General features: G+C 41.1%; 2 protein-coding genes and 1 long non-coding RNA gene across 4 annotated transcripts in view; 1 reads left to right on the forward strand and 2 right to left on the reverse strand.

The window, feature by feature from the left end:
- Nucleotides 1-18,276, forward strand: part of LOC306818424 — a 27,910-nt gene continuing 9,634 nt past the window's right edge. Inside the window, exons 1-2 of the long non-coding RNA XR_013778193.1 lie at nt 1-361; nt 623-670. This is a non-coding gene — a long non-coding RNA (uncharacterized lncRNA). The remainder of the gene's footprint in view (nt 362-622; nt 671-18,276) is intronic.
- The window catches only part of LOC306841895 (protein mono-ADP-ribosyltransferase PARP14-like), a 20,699-nt gene continuing 3,047 nt past the window's right edge, over nt 625-18,276 (reverse strand). Inside the window, exons 1-15 of one of the 2 annotated variants that reach the window (XM_079371919.1) lie at nt 15,726-16,655; nt 14,403-14,570; nt 13,769-13,894; nt 13,534-13,635; nt 12,064-12,824; nt 10,705-10,732; nt 9,375-9,542; nt 8,741-8,866; nt 8,506-8,607; nt 6,165-7,870; nt 5,461-5,696; nt 3,294-3,565; nt 2,996-3,135; nt 1,863-2,037; nt 625-1,559 (exon numbers count right to left, since the gene is read on the reverse strand). In XM_079371919.1, coding sequence (XP_079228045.1) covers nt 1,276-1,559; nt 1,863-2,037; nt 2,996-3,135; nt 3,294-3,565; nt 5,461-5,696; nt 6,165-7,870; nt 8,506-8,607; nt 8,741-8,866; nt 9,375-9,542; nt 10,705-10,732; nt 12,064-12,824; nt 13,534-13,635; nt 13,769-13,894; nt 14,403-14,523 — 4,347 coding nt within the window. In that variant the 5' untranslated portion in view covers nt 14,524-14,570; nt 15,726-16,655 and the 3' untranslated portion in view covers nt 625-1,275. Of the gene's footprint in view, nt 1,560-1,862; nt 2,038-2,995; nt 3,136-3,293; nt 3,566-5,460; nt 5,697-6,164; nt 7,871-8,505; nt 8,608-8,740; nt 8,867-9,374; nt 9,543-10,704; nt 10,733-12,063; nt 12,825-13,533; nt 13,636-13,768; nt 13,895-14,402; nt 16,656-18,276 lie in introns of those variants that run through there. The other variant, XM_079371918.1, reaches the window with a different exon arrangement.
- Nucleotides 16,683-18,276, reverse strand: part of LOC306817396 (protein mono-ADP-ribosyltransferase PARP14-like) — an 11,632-nt gene continuing 10,038 nt past the window's right edge. The window contains exon 8 of the mRNA XM_079334225.1: nt 16,683-17,845. Coding sequence (XP_079190351.1) covers nt 16,890-17,845 — 956 coding nt within the window. The 3' untranslated portion in view covers nt 16,683-16,889. The remainder of the gene's footprint in view (nt 17,846-18,276) is intronic.

Consider the following 18,276-nt stretch of genomic DNA (forward strand, 5'->3'; position numbering starts at 1 on the left):
TGATGTCGCACAAAAAACGAGTTGTCTTTGTATGACACCGATTGGTTTATGCGCCTGTCAATCATAAATCCCGTTATATTATTGGCTTGACTCAATTTAAGGCGGGGTCAGATCAACGTTACGGTCCGTGACGATAATACAACATCGACTACATTTTTTCGGTCTATTACATACATTTTATCTTTGTTTTTAATAAGAATCCAATGTTTTAACAGAACTACTAGTTTATTTCATTGTTTTTTTAAACATATCTTTTGAAAGTGGCGCCAACTCCGCCCAGTTTGTTTTCCGGTTATGGCGGACCAAAGTAACGGTCAGCACGAGAGGGAAAAAGAGATTAGCCGTTTCAAAGCATTTAAAGGTAAGAAGTTGGAATAATTAGTGGTATTATTTGTTATTAAAGGTTTTCCATTTAGCACACTTGTAGAAAATCAAACTGTTCTCTTTAGCTTTTCTTTGAGTCTGAGTTATTGTCAGCTAACAGAAACAGTAAGTGCTACACGGTAAAGCTACATCTTCATGCTAACGGTGAATGGATTCAAGCTCATATAGTGCTTTTCTAGTCTCAGTATTTGCTTACTAGTTGTCCTCCTAATGTACATCTTTTCTTTATCAAACTAAGGTCACATCGGAAAACTGCTGCTAAAAGCTCAACTCAAGACTTGAAACAGTAAGTCTCTAACCCTGGCTACGACCACCATCTGTGAAAATAATCCAGATGTAATTCATCTTATTTCATTTGCAACATAAAAAACAAATAGTTTAAGTTTTTCAGAGTTTATTTCAAATTAAAACAGATGGTGCAAAGAGTTTAAAATGATTCAGGTTGGGACATATACTCTAGGTTTGGGAGCTTTTCTTTTTTAATTTGAACAATTTAAGCAGAAATACATTTTAAACACAGCCGCCTTATGATGGTTTCTTTATGATTTATCCAGGAGTGTATAAGGGATTAATAGAGAATTAGATAATTCTCTATGATTTTAAACAATCATTACACAAGACAGTTTAAAGGTTTTACCATGTGATCCGTTTATAGGCCGATCATCTTTGTACTGATATTGTTTTAGTCAAGAGACCGATTCGAGGATTACAACACTACCTGATAATCTTTTAGCTATTAATGTATTAATAGCTAAAAGTTGCAATCCTTACATTTTAAACTTAAAATATAGCTTTTTTGTATTTGTCTTGTTGAGTGCTCAGTGAAACTGGAACACTCACAGACAAAGCTGCTTTTTTATCAGAGCTGTTGCGGTAAAGGATCGCAGCAGTTTATGTAAATGTGATCAGATATTCTGGGTATGCATGCGCATCATTGAACACAATAAACATGGATGGAGGGGAGTTGTTATCAGTGAGGCTGTCATACAGATCTGAAGCATTCCCAGTGTTCTTGGCGGGCGGGACGAGCATGCCACTTCTTCCCTGGGTGAAGTCTCCCACCAGGACCCGGGCCAGGTACATGCGCTTATGTCCGGAAGAGTCCGGCTTGGCGTAGCCTTGTGCTGAGTAGCATGGATCCACAGCGAAGTACGTGCCGTTACCATACATCGCAGCTGCAAACAAACAAAAATAAACTTACAATCAAGGACTGTATAAAAAGATGGACAATATAACAGATCCTTGACGATGTCAGCCTGCTGGGGAAAGTTTGGCTTAAATTATGTTCAACGACAGGAGCCCATCCAGTTTTAATATGGTTAATATTCAGACAGCAACGTGTACACATAAAATCATTTTAACCTGTTATATCAACCAATAAAGATTTATTGTACAGCACCAAATCATAACAGGTGTTATCTAAATTCACTTTACATAAAGATCAGATCTATGTCATACTCTTTGTTTTATATTATTACCATGTCTTCCTGCATAGCTGCGGTTGAAGCCATGTTGGTTGATGAGATCGATGGAGTCGGCTCCTGTACCATGAAAAAGTTGCCTCTCGTTGTTTGTGTGTTTGTTCTTCTTCTCCATGTGATTCTTCTTCAGTTCGTAGGTCTGCCACAGAGTCGGATTTTGGACTCGTTCAATCTGCAAACAAATAAAACATCATATTTAAAGGTATAGCAAAGGCTGTCACTCCTATAGTGCAGGGATTAAAGTTTTCCATCTACATGACGGAATTCCGTCAAATTAAAATTATGAGACGGAATTTTTTTGCATAGACTAGTGTGAATGTACAGGCTGCCAAAATTCGTAAGCATTCCTAAAGCGTGGCGTGTAATAAGCATTCGTTTGCAGTGTGAATCCACATGCCTGGTCTCCATGTGTTTCTAGCGCCCTCTATCAATTGTTATACAGTCTATGGCTGAACAAACCACTGCTCCTTTCCTCTTTAGCAACCAATCAGAAACAGAGTCCGCCCCTGTGAGAACCTTGTGCTGAACGTCACGTGTTTAGTTGTTTACATCGTGACAGCAGTAACTCATATATGTGGTAGGCCTTACGCAAAAGCAATAGCTGTGTGGATACAGACCTGATATGGATATGGATATGGATATATGGATCTGGTTGGGCCATGGATAAAGATCAGTTTGCAATGGCAAGAAAGTGTTAGCACGCCATGCTGCAGATGCTAAACACAAGGCTGCTTTTCGAGCACTCAAACATAGCTCCTCTATGCCTGGTGCCGCTACAGTAACATCTGAGGCGCCCATTTCCATATTCTTAAGGGCCTTTTTGAGACCAACGTAAATTAGTAGGAGAAAACAATAGTGCTTGTTGACAGGGAATTGATCCGTTCTGACCAACCTAAAGAAGGTTTTTGTTTCTGTCATTGATGCTGAAGTTTAGGCAATTGGTTCTGTGAGCTGAAAGAGAAGCTGATTTATAGGTGTGTGCAGGTGCCTATGTGGCAGCTGCTTGAGCTGAGAAAGCACTTTGGATGTAGTGGGCTACTGTTAAAGCACTATATAATGCACACCATGTGGGTTGGGCATGCCAAATTTTTTGCTTAACACAGGACAAGATGACCAGAATGTAAACATACACTGATGATGTTTGCTGTGAGTCCCGTCTTTGTCAGTTCCGTCTCCACATCCTTGTATTCAGTGGTTCCTGGAGTCAGAGCAAACAGCTTGAGGAGGGCGCCTTTCATGTCTTCCCAATTTGACGGCAGAGGAGCACTGCCTGCAAAGAAAATAACAATCTTTGTCGTGCTTGTGTAGCTAGTGTTTGAACAATAAAACAGACATATTTTAAAAAATGTAGGTACAATCCACATTGGTCAACTGTAGTTTGACTTTAAAAACAACCTTACTGAGCAATAGAATAACACAGTTACTCACTTTTCAAGTCCTTTCTGAGTAGCTCCACCCTTTTATGTCCATTTGCTGAAACTGCTGTTCTAAACTCAACATCAGCCTTGAAGTTTTCATTGTTGATTTTGATCTTCACAGATTCTTTTTTATTCAGAGCCTCCTCCAGTTTGAGGTTGGTGAAGATGTCGAAGGGTACATTATTCCCGTTGGGGTGTTGAAACTGCCACTCCACAAGTGAACTCATCAGTGTGGCCTGCCTTTTTAAGTTCTCCTGCCTTTCCACCCTCTGGATGATTTCCCTTCAGGACAGGAACAAAACATTTTAAGGAATGACCTAGCATTCTGAGAAGTGGACTAAGAAGCTTTATGATTCTCTCTTTACGTCCAATTAAAGAGCATATTGCAGGTTAAAAAAAGTTGAGATTAACACTTCATGTTGTCAGATAAGGGCTGTAGAATAAGTACATCAATTTTCTGTATATTCTTCAACACACAAGTGCTCTAATCTAGTTTAAAGGAGAAAGTGGCTGTTTTTAGTGTAGCTGTTTAGAACTCACTTTTTTTCAACAACGGGTCACATGACGTAACGTAAGGGAGTCGTGTTCTGTCACTCTGCTTTGATCGGCTTTATGCGTCCGTGTATGAATGAATGAATGAATGAAGCCTTTATTGCCCCTGAGGGAACTTGTCTTGCTCCGAGAGCATAAAACACTTTACAAACAAACATTTAGAAAGCAGCACAAAAGAATTAAAGCACAACAAACAGGCTAAAACATGATTAAAGAGGAGTAATGATACGTGGTAGTGAGTGAGAATAGACAGGATGCCTCCCTGCAATAGTTTGTAATTTGCGCGGCGCACATTCGGGTGCACAGTGTAAATGGTTGATTATTCATAGTGTGTTTTGGTGAATTATTCCCACAACCTCAGAAACCATCGAACAGACACGTTGAATATTTCGGCATCAGACACAAAAGCGTTTCCTTATTAATTTAAATCTCTGGGTGTTTAACATGAAATATTATATACGCAGCGTTTAATGATTTGATCTGCTGGAATCCTCTGTTATATTCTCTAGTTTGCGCGTAATAGACACCGGACAGTCTGTTTTAATATATGTAGTCATACGATTTATTATAAATCCAACTCTGTTACAAGAGAGCGCGTGTGTGTGTGCGCGCGCGTGTGTGTGTGTGTGTGTGTGTCTGTGTGTGTGTGTGTGTGTCTGTGTGCGCAGTGGGGAAAGACGGAACGCGCAGTTTGGAAACAAACAGAAACACAAGCTTTACGTCTGTCGGTCCTCTATCCCATTAAAATGTTGAACTTTTTGTAGTAGCCTAATATATGTGCACGTATTAAACTGTGGAGTGTGTGTGCTGTTGTGCATGTTTGTGTGGATTACGTTCAGTGGACGTGCGCTGTGAACTCACGTCAGGAGAATCCTGCATCATACACTGTATTTTCTATAACAACGTGAGCACTGGGCTGCATGAGGAATAAACAATAAAGACATAGTGCTGCATTTGCACAGGCCGTGTAATCGGGTTCTCTCTCTCTCTCTCTCTCTCTCTTTCTCTCTCTCTCTCTCTCGCACAGCGTGGCACTGTAATACGTTGTACAGATTTGCCGTTTTTACGAGCAGCTCCCATACAATGTAAAGGTGAATGATCGGCACTTGCACCTTCTACAAATTGTTTTTTAATTGATTGAATGTGATTACAAACTTTATATATGCTGATGTGAACACAGCACTCGCCCATATATCGCGAGCTGACACCTGTCACTCAGCAGGAAGCCTGCTCCGGGTCTCTCCTCACACCACAACTTCTCTCCTGAGGCCGTTATTCCTCTAATCCTGCCTGTTTCTGCTGTCTATCACATCTAACAGGTTCAGAATAATAAGCCAGCACACCATTATATGTAAAGGAATACATATTTTCTTCCTATTTATTGACGGGAGTGACACTCGGATCCATGATTTTCTATGTTAAACAGACGGGGATTCAGCGGGACTCCCTTATGTTACGTCACAGCCGAATGCGGAAGTAAAAAGCAAAGACTAAAACATCTCAAGGAGACCCTGTGGGTTATTAATTTCAGAATTTCTTTAAAAACAGTATTGTTAACGTATTTTCCTATGATTAGTTAAGTTTTGTCTTTAACCTGCAATATGCTCTTTAATAAATCTGCTGACCTGATTGTAGACTCCACGTTGGAGACGTCCCTGGTCAGACCCTCCAGGTGGATTTTTGGCTCCTCGTCCTCCTGCCCATTGTCCAGACGGATGCTCACCGTCAAGTTCCTCTGCAGGTCCTTCAGCTTCTCCATGTCTTCCTGCGACAGCTGACTGATGTACTGGTCTTGGATGGTTTTTGATGCCTGCTCTTCCAAAATCAGCTTCTCAATCCTTTTCTTTGCCTGACTTAAAGCCTGCAGAGGTGGGGAGGAGTTTGGTTATATAATGCAAAAGCATTTTCATTTACTCGACTTCAACGTCTGAAAACTTCAAACTGTTTTCTGAACTTGGCCTGTGTGATTGTTTAGGTTGGATTCAAAGAGCTCTTACTGTCTTGTCATACATCTTGGCCGTCTGTTTTCGTTGCTGGGTTGGCTACCCTACGAACTCTTGTAGTGGCACTCAGAGTCCGAAATTAACTTCTCAACTTCTCACCGGCCAAGGATGAAAAAATTCACTGGCCAAACATATTTTTTACTGATCTAAATGACAAATTGTGTTTTTATGACTTTTTGGTAAAACATTTACCCGCTTTGTGGCAGATAGCCATCCGAAATGTACTCGCCAAATGAAAAATTTTCCGCTTGCGCTCTTAGTTTACGTAGAATTGATAGTATTAGTTATGTATGACAGACTCACAGCCGAACTGTTTTAATGTTTACCTTTTCGTTGTCAGCACAAAACTCGAACTCTGTGGGTTCAAACTCCTCCGTCTCCAGAAACAAGTCGACAGACCTCCAAACTCCAAACTGACAAATGTCTGCTTTGCTCACAGACACCAGGACTCCACCGGCAGTCTTCACTTTCAAATAACTAAAGCCATTCTCATCCTCATTGTTCTCTTCTTCCTCTTCCTCTTGATTCTCTGGACGAAGTATCACCACACAACTGAACTCACTCATTATAATGGACTGAAACCATGCTTCTTGAGATTGGAAAAACTTCTTTGCTCCAGGCTTATTCATTCTCAGGTTGTCACTGAAGAGCGAACCGGTCAGTTCTTTAAGGCAGGATTTGGCTTTCTCAACATGAAGACGAGCCCCAGTGATATTGATTCTTTGCCTTAGTGCATCCAAATTCACTTTCACACCATTGTCTTTTCCAATATTGGATAATTCTTGTGGGTTTTTTTTATCGATGAACTCAACGACAGCAGACTTCAAACGAATTCTTTCTTCAACTCGGGAGTAGCAATCAATGAATTTTAACAGATTACGACTGACCTCTTTCACTGGATTCATGAAGCCTGCCACTGTTATTTGATCTTGTCTTCCTGGGTAGATCTGTATGGACACTGTTTTCTTCTTTGAAGAATTGTAGCTGTCCAAAAGCTTTCGGTTTAGATCAACCCAGTCAGGAAGATTCAGAACTGCCTGGTCTTCCACATCTAGAATCATGACTGTTAAACTCTCCTTTAACTTACTCTCTGCACCAGCAAGAGCACCCTCAGAACTCCCCAACAGCAAAACCCCCTTGTTTTCAACACTGAAGATGGCACTGACACCTTGGGATGTGAACAGATGCTGCGACATGTCCATGGGATCCACGGTCTTGAGAAAGTCTAAAAGACCTGGATGAAGTTCTATTTGTTTTTTACTCCTATTTACATTTCGCTCCAAGATCCATGCCTTAGTCTTGGAAACCTCTGCAGGGAGCCCTCTAATGGTTAACTTCTGGGAGCTTTGATCATATGAGAGGTTCATCTCAAGTGAAATGTCCTGTGTAGCTTTCTGAAGTCCTTCCTGCTTCAGGATGTAGAAAATTGCAGGGGACCAATTCATTACTTCAGAGACTCCATTTGTCTGCCGCTCAATCTGACACAAAGCTTTACTAACGATGTTCTCCACAGACGGCCTGAATGTTTTTAAATTGTCAGCTTTCCCAGCCACGGTCAAAACCCCCCTGGATGCATCCAAATCAAGGTGGGCATCTTCCCTGACAACAGAGCGGACCTCTTTCTCTGCAGCTTTCCATGCAGGTCCGTTTGTTGTACATTCAAATGCAGTGTACTGAGACATGTGTAGACGGAAGGCGTCTTGAGCTGTGGTCTTCCACAGATCGACCTGTTGGGCGGTTAGACCTTTCTGCCTCAAAAATGTTGGGATAGGGCTTAGCTCCACTTCAGGCTTTTCCATGTTTACGTAGCAGAAGTATGGACGCATCTGGTCACTGATGCTGTTAGACAGTTTCTTGATCTGGAGAAATTTCCAGATGACGTGATGAACACCCTCTGTGAAAGGCTCCGGCATCTTCCATGTTGGTCGTTCTTTGCCATAAAGGGCGGTGCCAAGGGACTCGTAGTACGGATACACCTTGACAGGAGTGGATCCAATTGAGTAGTCTCTTTTGATGCAAATGTTTTTCACAACTGCAGATAAAAACAGAATTGTAGAATAAGTAGTTGATTAGTATTTATGTTTTTTTTTCATGTATTAATCTTTGGTGTCTATAAAGATTAACCATCCAGGTCATAAGATACACAATTTTACAAATAATGTGCTGAGTACTGACGTCCTTGTTCTGTGTACAATTTCTCACAGATGTACCGAAATGTATATCTTAGTTTGTTAACATAATAGAAAATGCTGTTAACTGGCTAACAGAATTAGTATCTCAATAATATGAACTCAGAAAACCATCTATTTCTTTTGGCAACACCTATGTGCTCAGTTTTTAAAGTTGGTCTTTGGAGACCAACTTTAAAAACTGCTGACCTACAGTATGCTTGTCTGGTTTGCTGCTTTGATCCTTTTTTATTTATTTACCAAAACTGATTGATGGCGTTTGTTATTTAGGCAGCATCAAGTGGCCAAAAAAAGCCACATTTTTAGTCAATGTCTGCTTTATATTCCAGCATCAGAGGTTGTTAAATCCTACCAGTAGCGTCCATCATGAACCAATCAAAGACTCAACAGTCAAATCCACGTGCATTGGATGATGGTTCAAATTACTTGTTGCCAAACCCAAATAACAGGGAGTAATCAGTAAAGCTAAATGGAAAACCTTTGGGGTCAACAAAAGTGACAATGGCAGCCTCTTCATCTGGGATCATGGTGATGTTCTCTGGCTGGGCCCAGTTCTTCTCAAAGTACAGCTCCAACAGGTCTGCAAAATCATCAGAAGTACGTTTTAAGAACAAAAGCAAACAGAAAACTTATTGAAAACAGTTAAAACAAAACATGTCAACAGAATATCCTCTAAACACAGACCAGTTTACTGGGATTAAAACAGCTTTTACCTTCAATCACAGTAGGAGGAAGACTCTCCAGTCGGACGCTCTTTGTTTCCTCTAACTTCCAGACGGTCAGTTTGTATTTCTGCAGCTTCTGGCTGGTCTGACTCACAGTGAGAAACTTCTCCACATCTGCAAAACACTCTGGATTAACCTGTTTGTTTGGAATTACCGAAGCCTTAAACTCCACCATAACTGGTTCAGGGTCTGTAAAATCTAATATGTTGACTTTGGACTTGTTGTCTCCTGTCAAAGAAACTTATTTCAGGCCCTGTGTCTACCAAGCTTTTTCTCTGAGCACCAACGTCCTTTTTCAGTTGTTTTCAAAGAGAAGAGACCGTTCGCAGCAGAAAGCCCCCTCTGCTTTTTTTAGTACAACCACTGAACGCACAAGTTGAAAATCTTCAAACTGTTCAGAAAGGCCCCGTGTCTGATCATGAGATATACAATCTTAAATATAAAACAAACAGTAATAACTAACGGCGCAGTGTCAGTCGTACAGCGGCTGTTGTCAACAGACTGTTGTCAGAGACAGGACAGATGAGCAGTGTGTTTACATTATTACTTCTACACCTATAGGCTGTGGTGGTAATGTGCTCTGGACCTGCAGGTCTTCACTGTAGTCATGTGAGTTTCTTACCTGCTGGGCTGTTAAAGGTGACCACAGCTCTGTTGCTCTCCACGATGATCTCCAGAGTGTAAAAACTGTCGTCCAAACCTGAGATGCTCTCCACCAGCATCAGCAGCAGATCTCTGGACATGCTGGACTCAACATTGTCCAAAACCACAGAGAAGCTCTGAATGGATTCTGAGAGGAGACAAATAAAAAAAACAGCTTTAGCTCCTGTTATTCAGACGAGGTATTTCTAATTGTTTGTTTCAAACCAGTGCAAGAAAAATCGGAAAATGAGCATAAATGGTAAATAGATATGAGCTTGTATTTTTTTTTAGTCTTCAGTCTACTCAAAAGCAATTTTACTTCGTATGTCAAACCCCCACACGGCTTTTTTGGACGCCCCTGGGTTTGCCAGATATGAGAGCAGTTATCAGGTGAACAGGTGTTGCAGCGATGGAAGCGGGCAGTGGAACTGCTTCAGATAGAAGTGATTGTACCCGAGCTAAAAAGCCTCTGCATGTTTCTAATAAGCTCCAGCAGCAGAAAGCTGCTCAAACTAGGATCAATGTTGGAGAAGCTTTTGAAACATGGAGAGAGGTTAGAACGCAGAAAGCTTTACAGACCCATGCAGAGCTGGCTAAACACTGAAGCTACAGTGTCCACCACATGCAGAGCTGGCTAAACACTGAAGCTACAGTGTCCACCACATGCAGAGCTGGCTAAACACTGAAGCTACAGTGTCCACCACATGCTGACCTGTGTGAGAGGAGGGGGGGGACAGCTCTCTGTGATGATTAGAGTTTAGACTGCAGTACTTATTTTAAACACTAGGGGTCAGAGTTACATATTGTTCCTTGTTGCATGTTTATACCGTCTTGTTTCTCTGCAGAAGCTCCATCTCCAGACTGAACTTCTGATTCTGCCGTCTTTGAATCTTTTGTTTTGATCCCAAATGTCAAACACAACCAGTAAAGCAAAGTTAAATTTGAGATAAGAATGATCACCTCCAAGAAAAGGCTGAATTTGTTTAGAATCAATCCAGCAGTGACGTTACCTACAAACACGTATTCCTTGTCACTCTGTTTAATCGGTCATATTTTTTATTAATTTACTTTTGGACTTGTCAGTGAAATAAAAATTAAAGGAAGCAGTTAAGCTTTCTCTCAGACATAAATGGGCCTTTGCAACAACTAAGATGAACCTTTTTGAGTCAGAAAGTACAAAGAGAAAGATTATTGAACTGTTGGTTTGAGTGTTAAAAACAAGAACTAAACCCCAGAACATCTGACTGATCGTTTAAAACAGGATGACCAGAAAAAAAACCCATAAAATAAATTCAATAAAAGAGATTCACCTGAGACATCTGCTTCATTTTTTGGACTCTGAAAAGAGAAAGAAAAACATTTACAAAGAATAAATGATGAGAGGAAAACCAAACATCAGAAAATAAATCTGAACATTTATTCACTGGTTAAACATCATTTACCACTTCGACTGACTACTTTCCATGTGAAGGAGTAGCTGCTGTACTCCAAGTTCCTCACCCATCTCTAAGGATGAGCCAGGACATCCTCTGGAGGAAACCCATTACAGCCGCTTGTATCCGTGATCTTGTTCACTACCTAGCTCAGGATAAATGGAGGCTCAGCTCTCTCTTCACCACAACGATCCAGCACAGCGCCCGCATTACTGCCGACCTCAATCCGTCTGTCAATCACCTGGCCCATCCTACCCTGAGATACTTAAACTCCTTTAAGAGTTTAAACACTACATGTATTTATCTATCAAGCTCTTCAGATCAAAAGTAGATCTGAGAATCAGCCAATAGATCGCTCTCCATTTTTTTTCTCTTCCTTATATTGATATCGGCATCTGCCCATAAAATCCCAGATCGGCTTCACCCGGATGTAGAGAAGTTTCACTTGAATGAAATCTACGACCAAAAAACATGTGGGGTCACTACTTTCAGTTTTTCTCTTGGTGAGATCATTTTCAATGTGTCAATTTATTGTTGAAATAAGATGATATTTCTGTTTTTGATATTATGAGATAGTGTGGAGAAAACTGGAGAAAAAGTGGAAGTTAAAGGTAAAAATCGAATGTTTTATAGCTCTGCAATTTGATGTCAAAAACTTGATTCTGATACTGTGGTGTGAGAGGGGCCACTTCTCAAGTGTGTGAAACCGTATACCCTGCTTAGTTTAACCTGATAGGGGTTTATTCCTGTGATTCCTGCACCAGCACCTTGTACGTACCGCTACATTCTTTAATGTAGTCCTCAATGTGACTGCAGTATGTCTTAGAATTTCTTGTTTATGTATTTTTTGACTTATTTATGTATCACTGTTGTCCTCAAAGCGCTCTTAGGTTCTTCGGGAATGTTGGTGAGGATGGCCTGCCCAAACGACCAATCTCTGTCTCTGACCCCCATCCTATCCTATCCTTCTTTCCGCATCTTATCCCATTTCCTCCCATCCCATTTTCAAGACCAGCACAGCTTTATCAGATGGCTGTTCTGTCATGAGCCCGGGTCTGTTGAAGCAAGAGCACCCTCAGAACTCCCCAACAGCAGAACCCCCTTGTTTTCAACACTGAAGATGGCACTGACACCTTGGGATGTGAACAGATGCTGCAACATGTCCATGGGATCCACGGTCTTGAGAAAGTCTAAAAGACCTGGATGAAGTTCTATCTGTTTTTTACCCCTACTCACGTTTCGCTCCAAGATCCATGCCTTAGTCTTGGAAACCTCTGCAGGGAGCCCTGTAATGGTTAACTTCTGGGAGCTTTGATCATATGAGAGGTTCATCTCAGGGGAAATGTCCTGTGTAGCTTTCTGAAGTCCTTCCTGCTTCAGGATGTAGAAAATTGCAGGGGACAAATTCATTACTTCAGAGACTCCATTTGTCTGCTGTTCAATCTGACTCAAAGCTTTACTAACGATGTTCTCCACAGACGGCCTGAATGTTTTTACATTGTCAGCTTTCCCAGCCACGGTCAAAACCCCCCTGGATTCATCCAAATCAAGGTGGGCATCTTCCCTGACAACAGAGCGGACCTCTTTCTCTGCAGCTTTCCACGCAGGTCCGTTTGTTGTACATTCAAATGCAGTGTACTGAGACATGTGTAGACGGAAGGCGTCTTGAGCTGTGGTCTTCCACAGATCGACCTGTTGGGCGGTTAGACCTTTCTGCCTCAAAAATGTTGGGATAGGGCTTAGCTCCACTTCAGGCTTTTCCATGTTTACGTTGCAGAAGTATGGACGCATCTGGTCACTGATGCTGTTAGACAGTTTCTTGATCTGGAGAAATTTCCAGATGACGTGATGAACACCCTCTGTGAAAGGCTCCGGCATCTTCCATGTTGGTCGTTCTTTGCCATAAAGGGCGGTGCCAAGGGACTCGTAGTACGGATACACCTTGACAGGAGTGGATCCAATTGAGTAGTCTCTTTTGATGCTAATGTTTTTCACAACTGCAGATAAAAACAGAAGTGTAGAATAAGTAGTTGATTAGTATTCATATTTTTCATATTTTTGATGTATTAATCTTTGGTGTCTATAAAGATAAATCATCCAGGTCATAAGATACACCATTTTTCAAATAATGTGCTGAGTACTGACGTCCTTGTTCTGTGTACAATTTCTCACAGATGTCCCAGAATGTATCTTAGTTTTTTAACATAATAGAAAATGCTGTTAACTGGCTAACAGAATAATAGTATCTCAATAATATTAACTCAGGAAACCATCTGTTTTATTTAGCAACACCTATGTGCTCATACTTACAGACACATTTCTTAAAGTCTTTGGAGACCAACTTTAAAAACTGCTGACCTACAGTATGTTCGTCTGGTTTGCTGCTTTGATCCTTTTTTATTTATTTACCAAAACTGATAGATGGCGTTTGTTATTTAGGCAGCATCAAGTGGGCAAAAAAAGCCATGTCTTTAGTCAATGCCTGCTTTATATTCCAGCATCAGAGGTTGTTAAATCCTACCAGTCGCGTCCATCATGAACCAATCAAAGACTGAACAGTCAAATCCACGTGCATTGGATGATGGTTCAAATTTCTTGACGCCAAACCGTTTTTGTTGCTTTTAGCCAAACAGTTTTTGGTCCTTAGGCTTAAAGAACACATGTGACCAAATAACAGGGACTAATTAGTAAAGCTAAATGGAAAACCTTTGGGGTCAACGAAAGTGACAATGGCAGCCTCTTCATCTGGGATCATGGTGATGTTCTTTGGCTGGGCCCAGTTCTTCTCAAAGTACAGCTCCAACAGGTCTGCAAAATCATCAGAAGTACGTTTTAAGAACAAAAACAAACAGAAAACTTATTGTAAACAGTTAAAACAAAACATATCAACAGAATATCCTCTAAACACAGACCAGTTTACTGGGATTAAAACAGCTTTTACCTTCAATCACAGTAGGAGGAAGACTCTCCAGTCGGACGCTCTTTGTTTCCTCTAACTTCCAGACGGTCAGTTTGTATTTCTGCAGCTTCTGGCTGGTCTGACTCACAGTGAGAAACTTCTCCACATCTGCAAAACACTCTGGATTAACCTGTTTGTTTGGAATTACCGAAGCCTTAAACTCCACCATAACTGGTTCAGGGTCTGTAAAATCTAATATGTTGACTTTGGACTTGTTGTCTCCTGTCAAAGAAACTTATTTCAGGCCCTGTGTCTACCAAGCTTTTTCTCTGAGCACCAACGTCCTTTTTCAGTTGTTTTCAAAGAGAAGAGACCGTTCGCAGCAGAAAGCCCCCTCTGCTTTTTTTAGTACAACCACTGAACGCACAAGTTAAAAGTCTTCAAACTGTTCAGAAAGGCCCCGTGTCTGATCATGAGATATACAATCTTAAATATAAAACAAAAAGTAATAACTAACGGCGCAGGGTCAGTCGTACAGCGGCTGTTGTCAACAGACTGTTGTCAGAGACAGGACAGATGAGCAGTGTGTTTACATTATTACTTCTACACCTATAGGCTGTGGTGGTAATGTGCTCTGGACCTGCAGGTCTTCACTGTAGTCATGTGAGTTTCTTACCTGCTGGGCTGTTAAAGGTGACCACAGCTCTGTTGCTCTCCACGATGATCTCCAGAGTGTAAAAACTGTCGTCCAAACCTGAGATGCTCTCCACCAGCATCAGCAGCAGATCTCTGGACATGCTGGACTCAACATTGTCCAAAACCACAGAGAAGCTCTGAATGGATTCTGAGAGGAGACGAATAAAAAAAACAGCTTTAGCTCCTGTTATTCAGACGAGGTATTTCTAATTGTTTGTTTCAAACCAGTGCAAGAAAAATCGGAAAATGAGCATAAATGGTAAATAGATATGAGCTTGTTTTTTTTTTTGTCTTCAGTCTACTCAAAAGCAATTTTACTTCGTATGTCAAACCCCCACACGGCTTTTTTGGACGCCCCTGGGTTTGCCAGATATGAGAGCAGTTATCAGGTGAACAGGTGTTGCAGCGATGGAAGCGGGCAGTGGAACTGCTTCAGATAGAAGTGATTGTACCCGAGCTAAAAAGCCTCTGCATGTTTCTAATAAGCTCCAGCAGCAGAAAGCTGCTCAAACTAGGATCAATGTTGGAGATGAAACATGGAGAGAGGTTAGAACACAGAAAGCTTTACAGACCCATGCAGAGCTGGCTAAACACTGAAGCTACAGTGTCCACCACATGCAGAGCTGGCTAAACACTGAAGCTACAGTGTCCACCACATGCAGAGCTGGCTAAACACTGAAGCTACAGTGTCCACCACATGCTGACCTGTGTGAGAGGAGGGGGGGGACAGCTCTCTGTGATGATTAGAGTTTAGACTGCAGTACTTATTTTAAACACTAGGGGTCAGAGTTACATATTGTTCCTTGTTGCATGTTTATACCGTCTTGTTTCTCTGCAGAAGCTCCATCTCCAGACTGAACTTCTGATTCTGCCGTCTTTGAATCTTTTGTTTTGATCCCAAATGTCAAACACAACCAGTAAAGCAAAGTTAAATTTGAGATAAGAATGATCACCTCCAAGAAAAGGCTGAATTTGTTTAGAATCAATCCAGCAGTGACGTTACCTACAAACACGTATTTCTTGCCACTCTGTTAAATCGGTCATATTTTTCATTAATTTACTTTTGGACTTGTCAGTGAAATAAAAACTAAAGGAAGCAGTTAAGCTTTCTCTCAGACATAAATGGGCCTTTGCAACAACTAAGATGAACCTTTTTGAGTCAGAAAGTACAAAGAGAAAGATTATTGAACTGTTGGTTTGAGTGTTAAAAACAAGAACTAAACCCCAGAACATCTGACTGATCGTTTAAAACAGGATGACCAGAAAAAAAACCCATAAAATAAATTCAATAAAAGAGATTCACCTGAGACATCTGCTTCATTTTTTGGACTCTGAAAAGAGAAAGAAAAACATTTACAAAGAATAAATGATGAGAGGAAAACCAAACATCAGAAAATAAATCTGAACATTTATTCACTGGTTAAACATCATTTACCACTTCGACTGACTACTTTCCATGTGAAGGAGTAGCTGCTGTACTCCAAGTTCCTCACCCATCTCTAAGGATGAGCCAAAACATCCTCTGGAGGAAACCCATTACAGCCGCTTGTATCCGTGATCTTGTTCACTACCTAGCTCAGGATAAATGGAGGCTCAGCTCTCTCTTCACCACAACGATCCAGCACAGCGCCCGCATTACTGCCGACCTCAATCCGTCTGTCAATCACCTGGCCCATCCTACCCTGAGATACTTAAACTCCTTTAAGAGTTTAAACACTACATGTATTTATCTATCAAGCTCTTCAGATCAAAAGTAGATCTGAGAATCAGCCAATAGATCGCTCTCCATTTTTTTTCTCTTCCTTATATTGATATCGGCATCTGCCCATAAAATCCCAGATCGGCTTCACCCGGATGTAGAGAAGTTTCACTTGAATGAAATCTACGACCAAAAAACATGTGGGGTCACTACTTTCAGTTTTTCTCTTGGTGAGATCATTTTCAATGTGTCAATTTATTGTTGAAATAAGATGATATTTCTGTTTATGACATTATGAGATAGTGTGGAGAAAACTGGAGAAAAAGTGGAAGTTAAAGGTAAAAATCGAATGTTTTATAGCTCTGCAATTTGATGTCAAAAACTTGATTCTGATACTGTGGTGTGAGAGGGGCCACTTCTCAAGTGTGTGAAACCGTATACCCTGCTTAGTTTAACCTGATAGGGGTTTATTCCTGTGATTCCTGCACCAGCACCTTGTACGTACCGCTACATTCTTTAATGTAGTCCTCAATGTGACTGCAGTACATCTTAGAATTTCTTGTTTATGCATTTATTGACTTATTTATGTATCACTGTTGTCCTCAAAGCGCTCTTAGGTTCTTCGGGAATGTTGGTGAGGATGGCCTGCCCAAACAACCAATCTCTGTCTCTGACCCCCATCCTATCCTATCTTTCTTTCTGCATCTTATCCCATTTCCTCCCATCCCATTTTTAAGACCAGCACAGCTTTATCAGATGGCTGTTTTGTCATGAGCCCGGGTCTGTTGAAGCAAGAGCATCCTCAGAACTCCCCAACAGTAAAACCCCCTTGTTTTCAACACTGAAGATGGCACTGACACCTTGGGATGTGAACAGATGCTGCGACATGTCCATGGGATCCACGGTCTTGAGAAAGTCTAAAAGACCTGACTGAAGTTCTATCTGTTTTTTACTCCTACTCACATTTCGCTCCAAGATCCATGCCTTAGTCTTGGAAACCTCTGCAGGGAGCCCTGTAATGGTTAACTTCTGGGAGCTTTGATCATATGAGAGGTTCATCTCAGGGGAAATGTCCTGTGTAGCTTTCTGAAGTCCTTCCTGCTGCAGGATGTAGAAAATTGCAGGGGACAAATTCATTACTTCAGAGACTCCATTTGTCTGCCGTTCAATCTGACTCAAAGCTTTACTAACGATGTTCTCCACAGACGGCCTGAATGTTTTTACATTGTCAGCTTTCCCAGCCACGGTCAAAACCCCCCTGGATGCATCCAAATCAAGGTGGGCATCTTCCCTGACAACAGAGCGGACCTCTTTCTCTGCAGCTTTCCACGCAGGTCCGTTTGTTGTACATTCAAATGCAGTGTACTGAGACATGTGTAGACGGAAGGCATCTTGAGCTGTGGTCTTCCACAGATCGACCTGTTGGGCGGTTAGACCTTTCTGCCTCAAAAATGTTGGGATAGGGCTTAGCTCCACTTCAGGCTTTTCCATGTTTACGTAGCAGAAGTATGGACGCATCTGGTCACTGATGCTGTTAGACAGTTTCTTGATCTGGAGAAATTTCCAGATGACGTGATGAACACCCTCTGTGAATGGCTCCGGCATCTTCCATGTTGGTCGTTCTTTGCCATAAAGGGCGGTGCCAAGGGACTCGTAGTACGGATACACCTTGACAGGAGTGGATCCAATTGAGTAGTCTCTTTTGATGCAAATGGTTTTCACAACTGCAGATAAAAACAGAAGTGTAGAATAAGTAGTTGATTAGTATTCATGTTTTTTTCATATTTTTCATATTTTTGATGTATTAATCTTAGGTGTCTATAAAGATAAATCTTCCAGGTAATAGGATACACAATTTTTCAAATAATGTGCTGAGTACTGACGTCCTTGTTCTGTGTACAATTTCTCACAGATGTACCGAAATGTATATCTTAGTTTTTTGACATATTGGAAAATGCTGTTAACTGGCTAACAGAATTAGTATCTCAATAATATTAACTCAGGAAACCATCTATTTTATTTAGCAACACCTATGTGCTCATACTTACAGACACGTTTCTTAAAGTCTTTGGAGACCAACTTTAAAAACTGCTGACCTCCAGTATGTTCGTCTGGTTTGCTGCTTTGATCCTTTTTTATTTATTTACCAAAACTG

Source organism: Symphodus melops (assembly GCF_947650265.1).
Source record: "Symphodus melops genome assembly, chromosome: 1".
Lineage (NCBI taxonomy): Eukaryota > Metazoa > Chordata > Actinopteri > Labriformes > Labridae > Symphodus > Symphodus melops.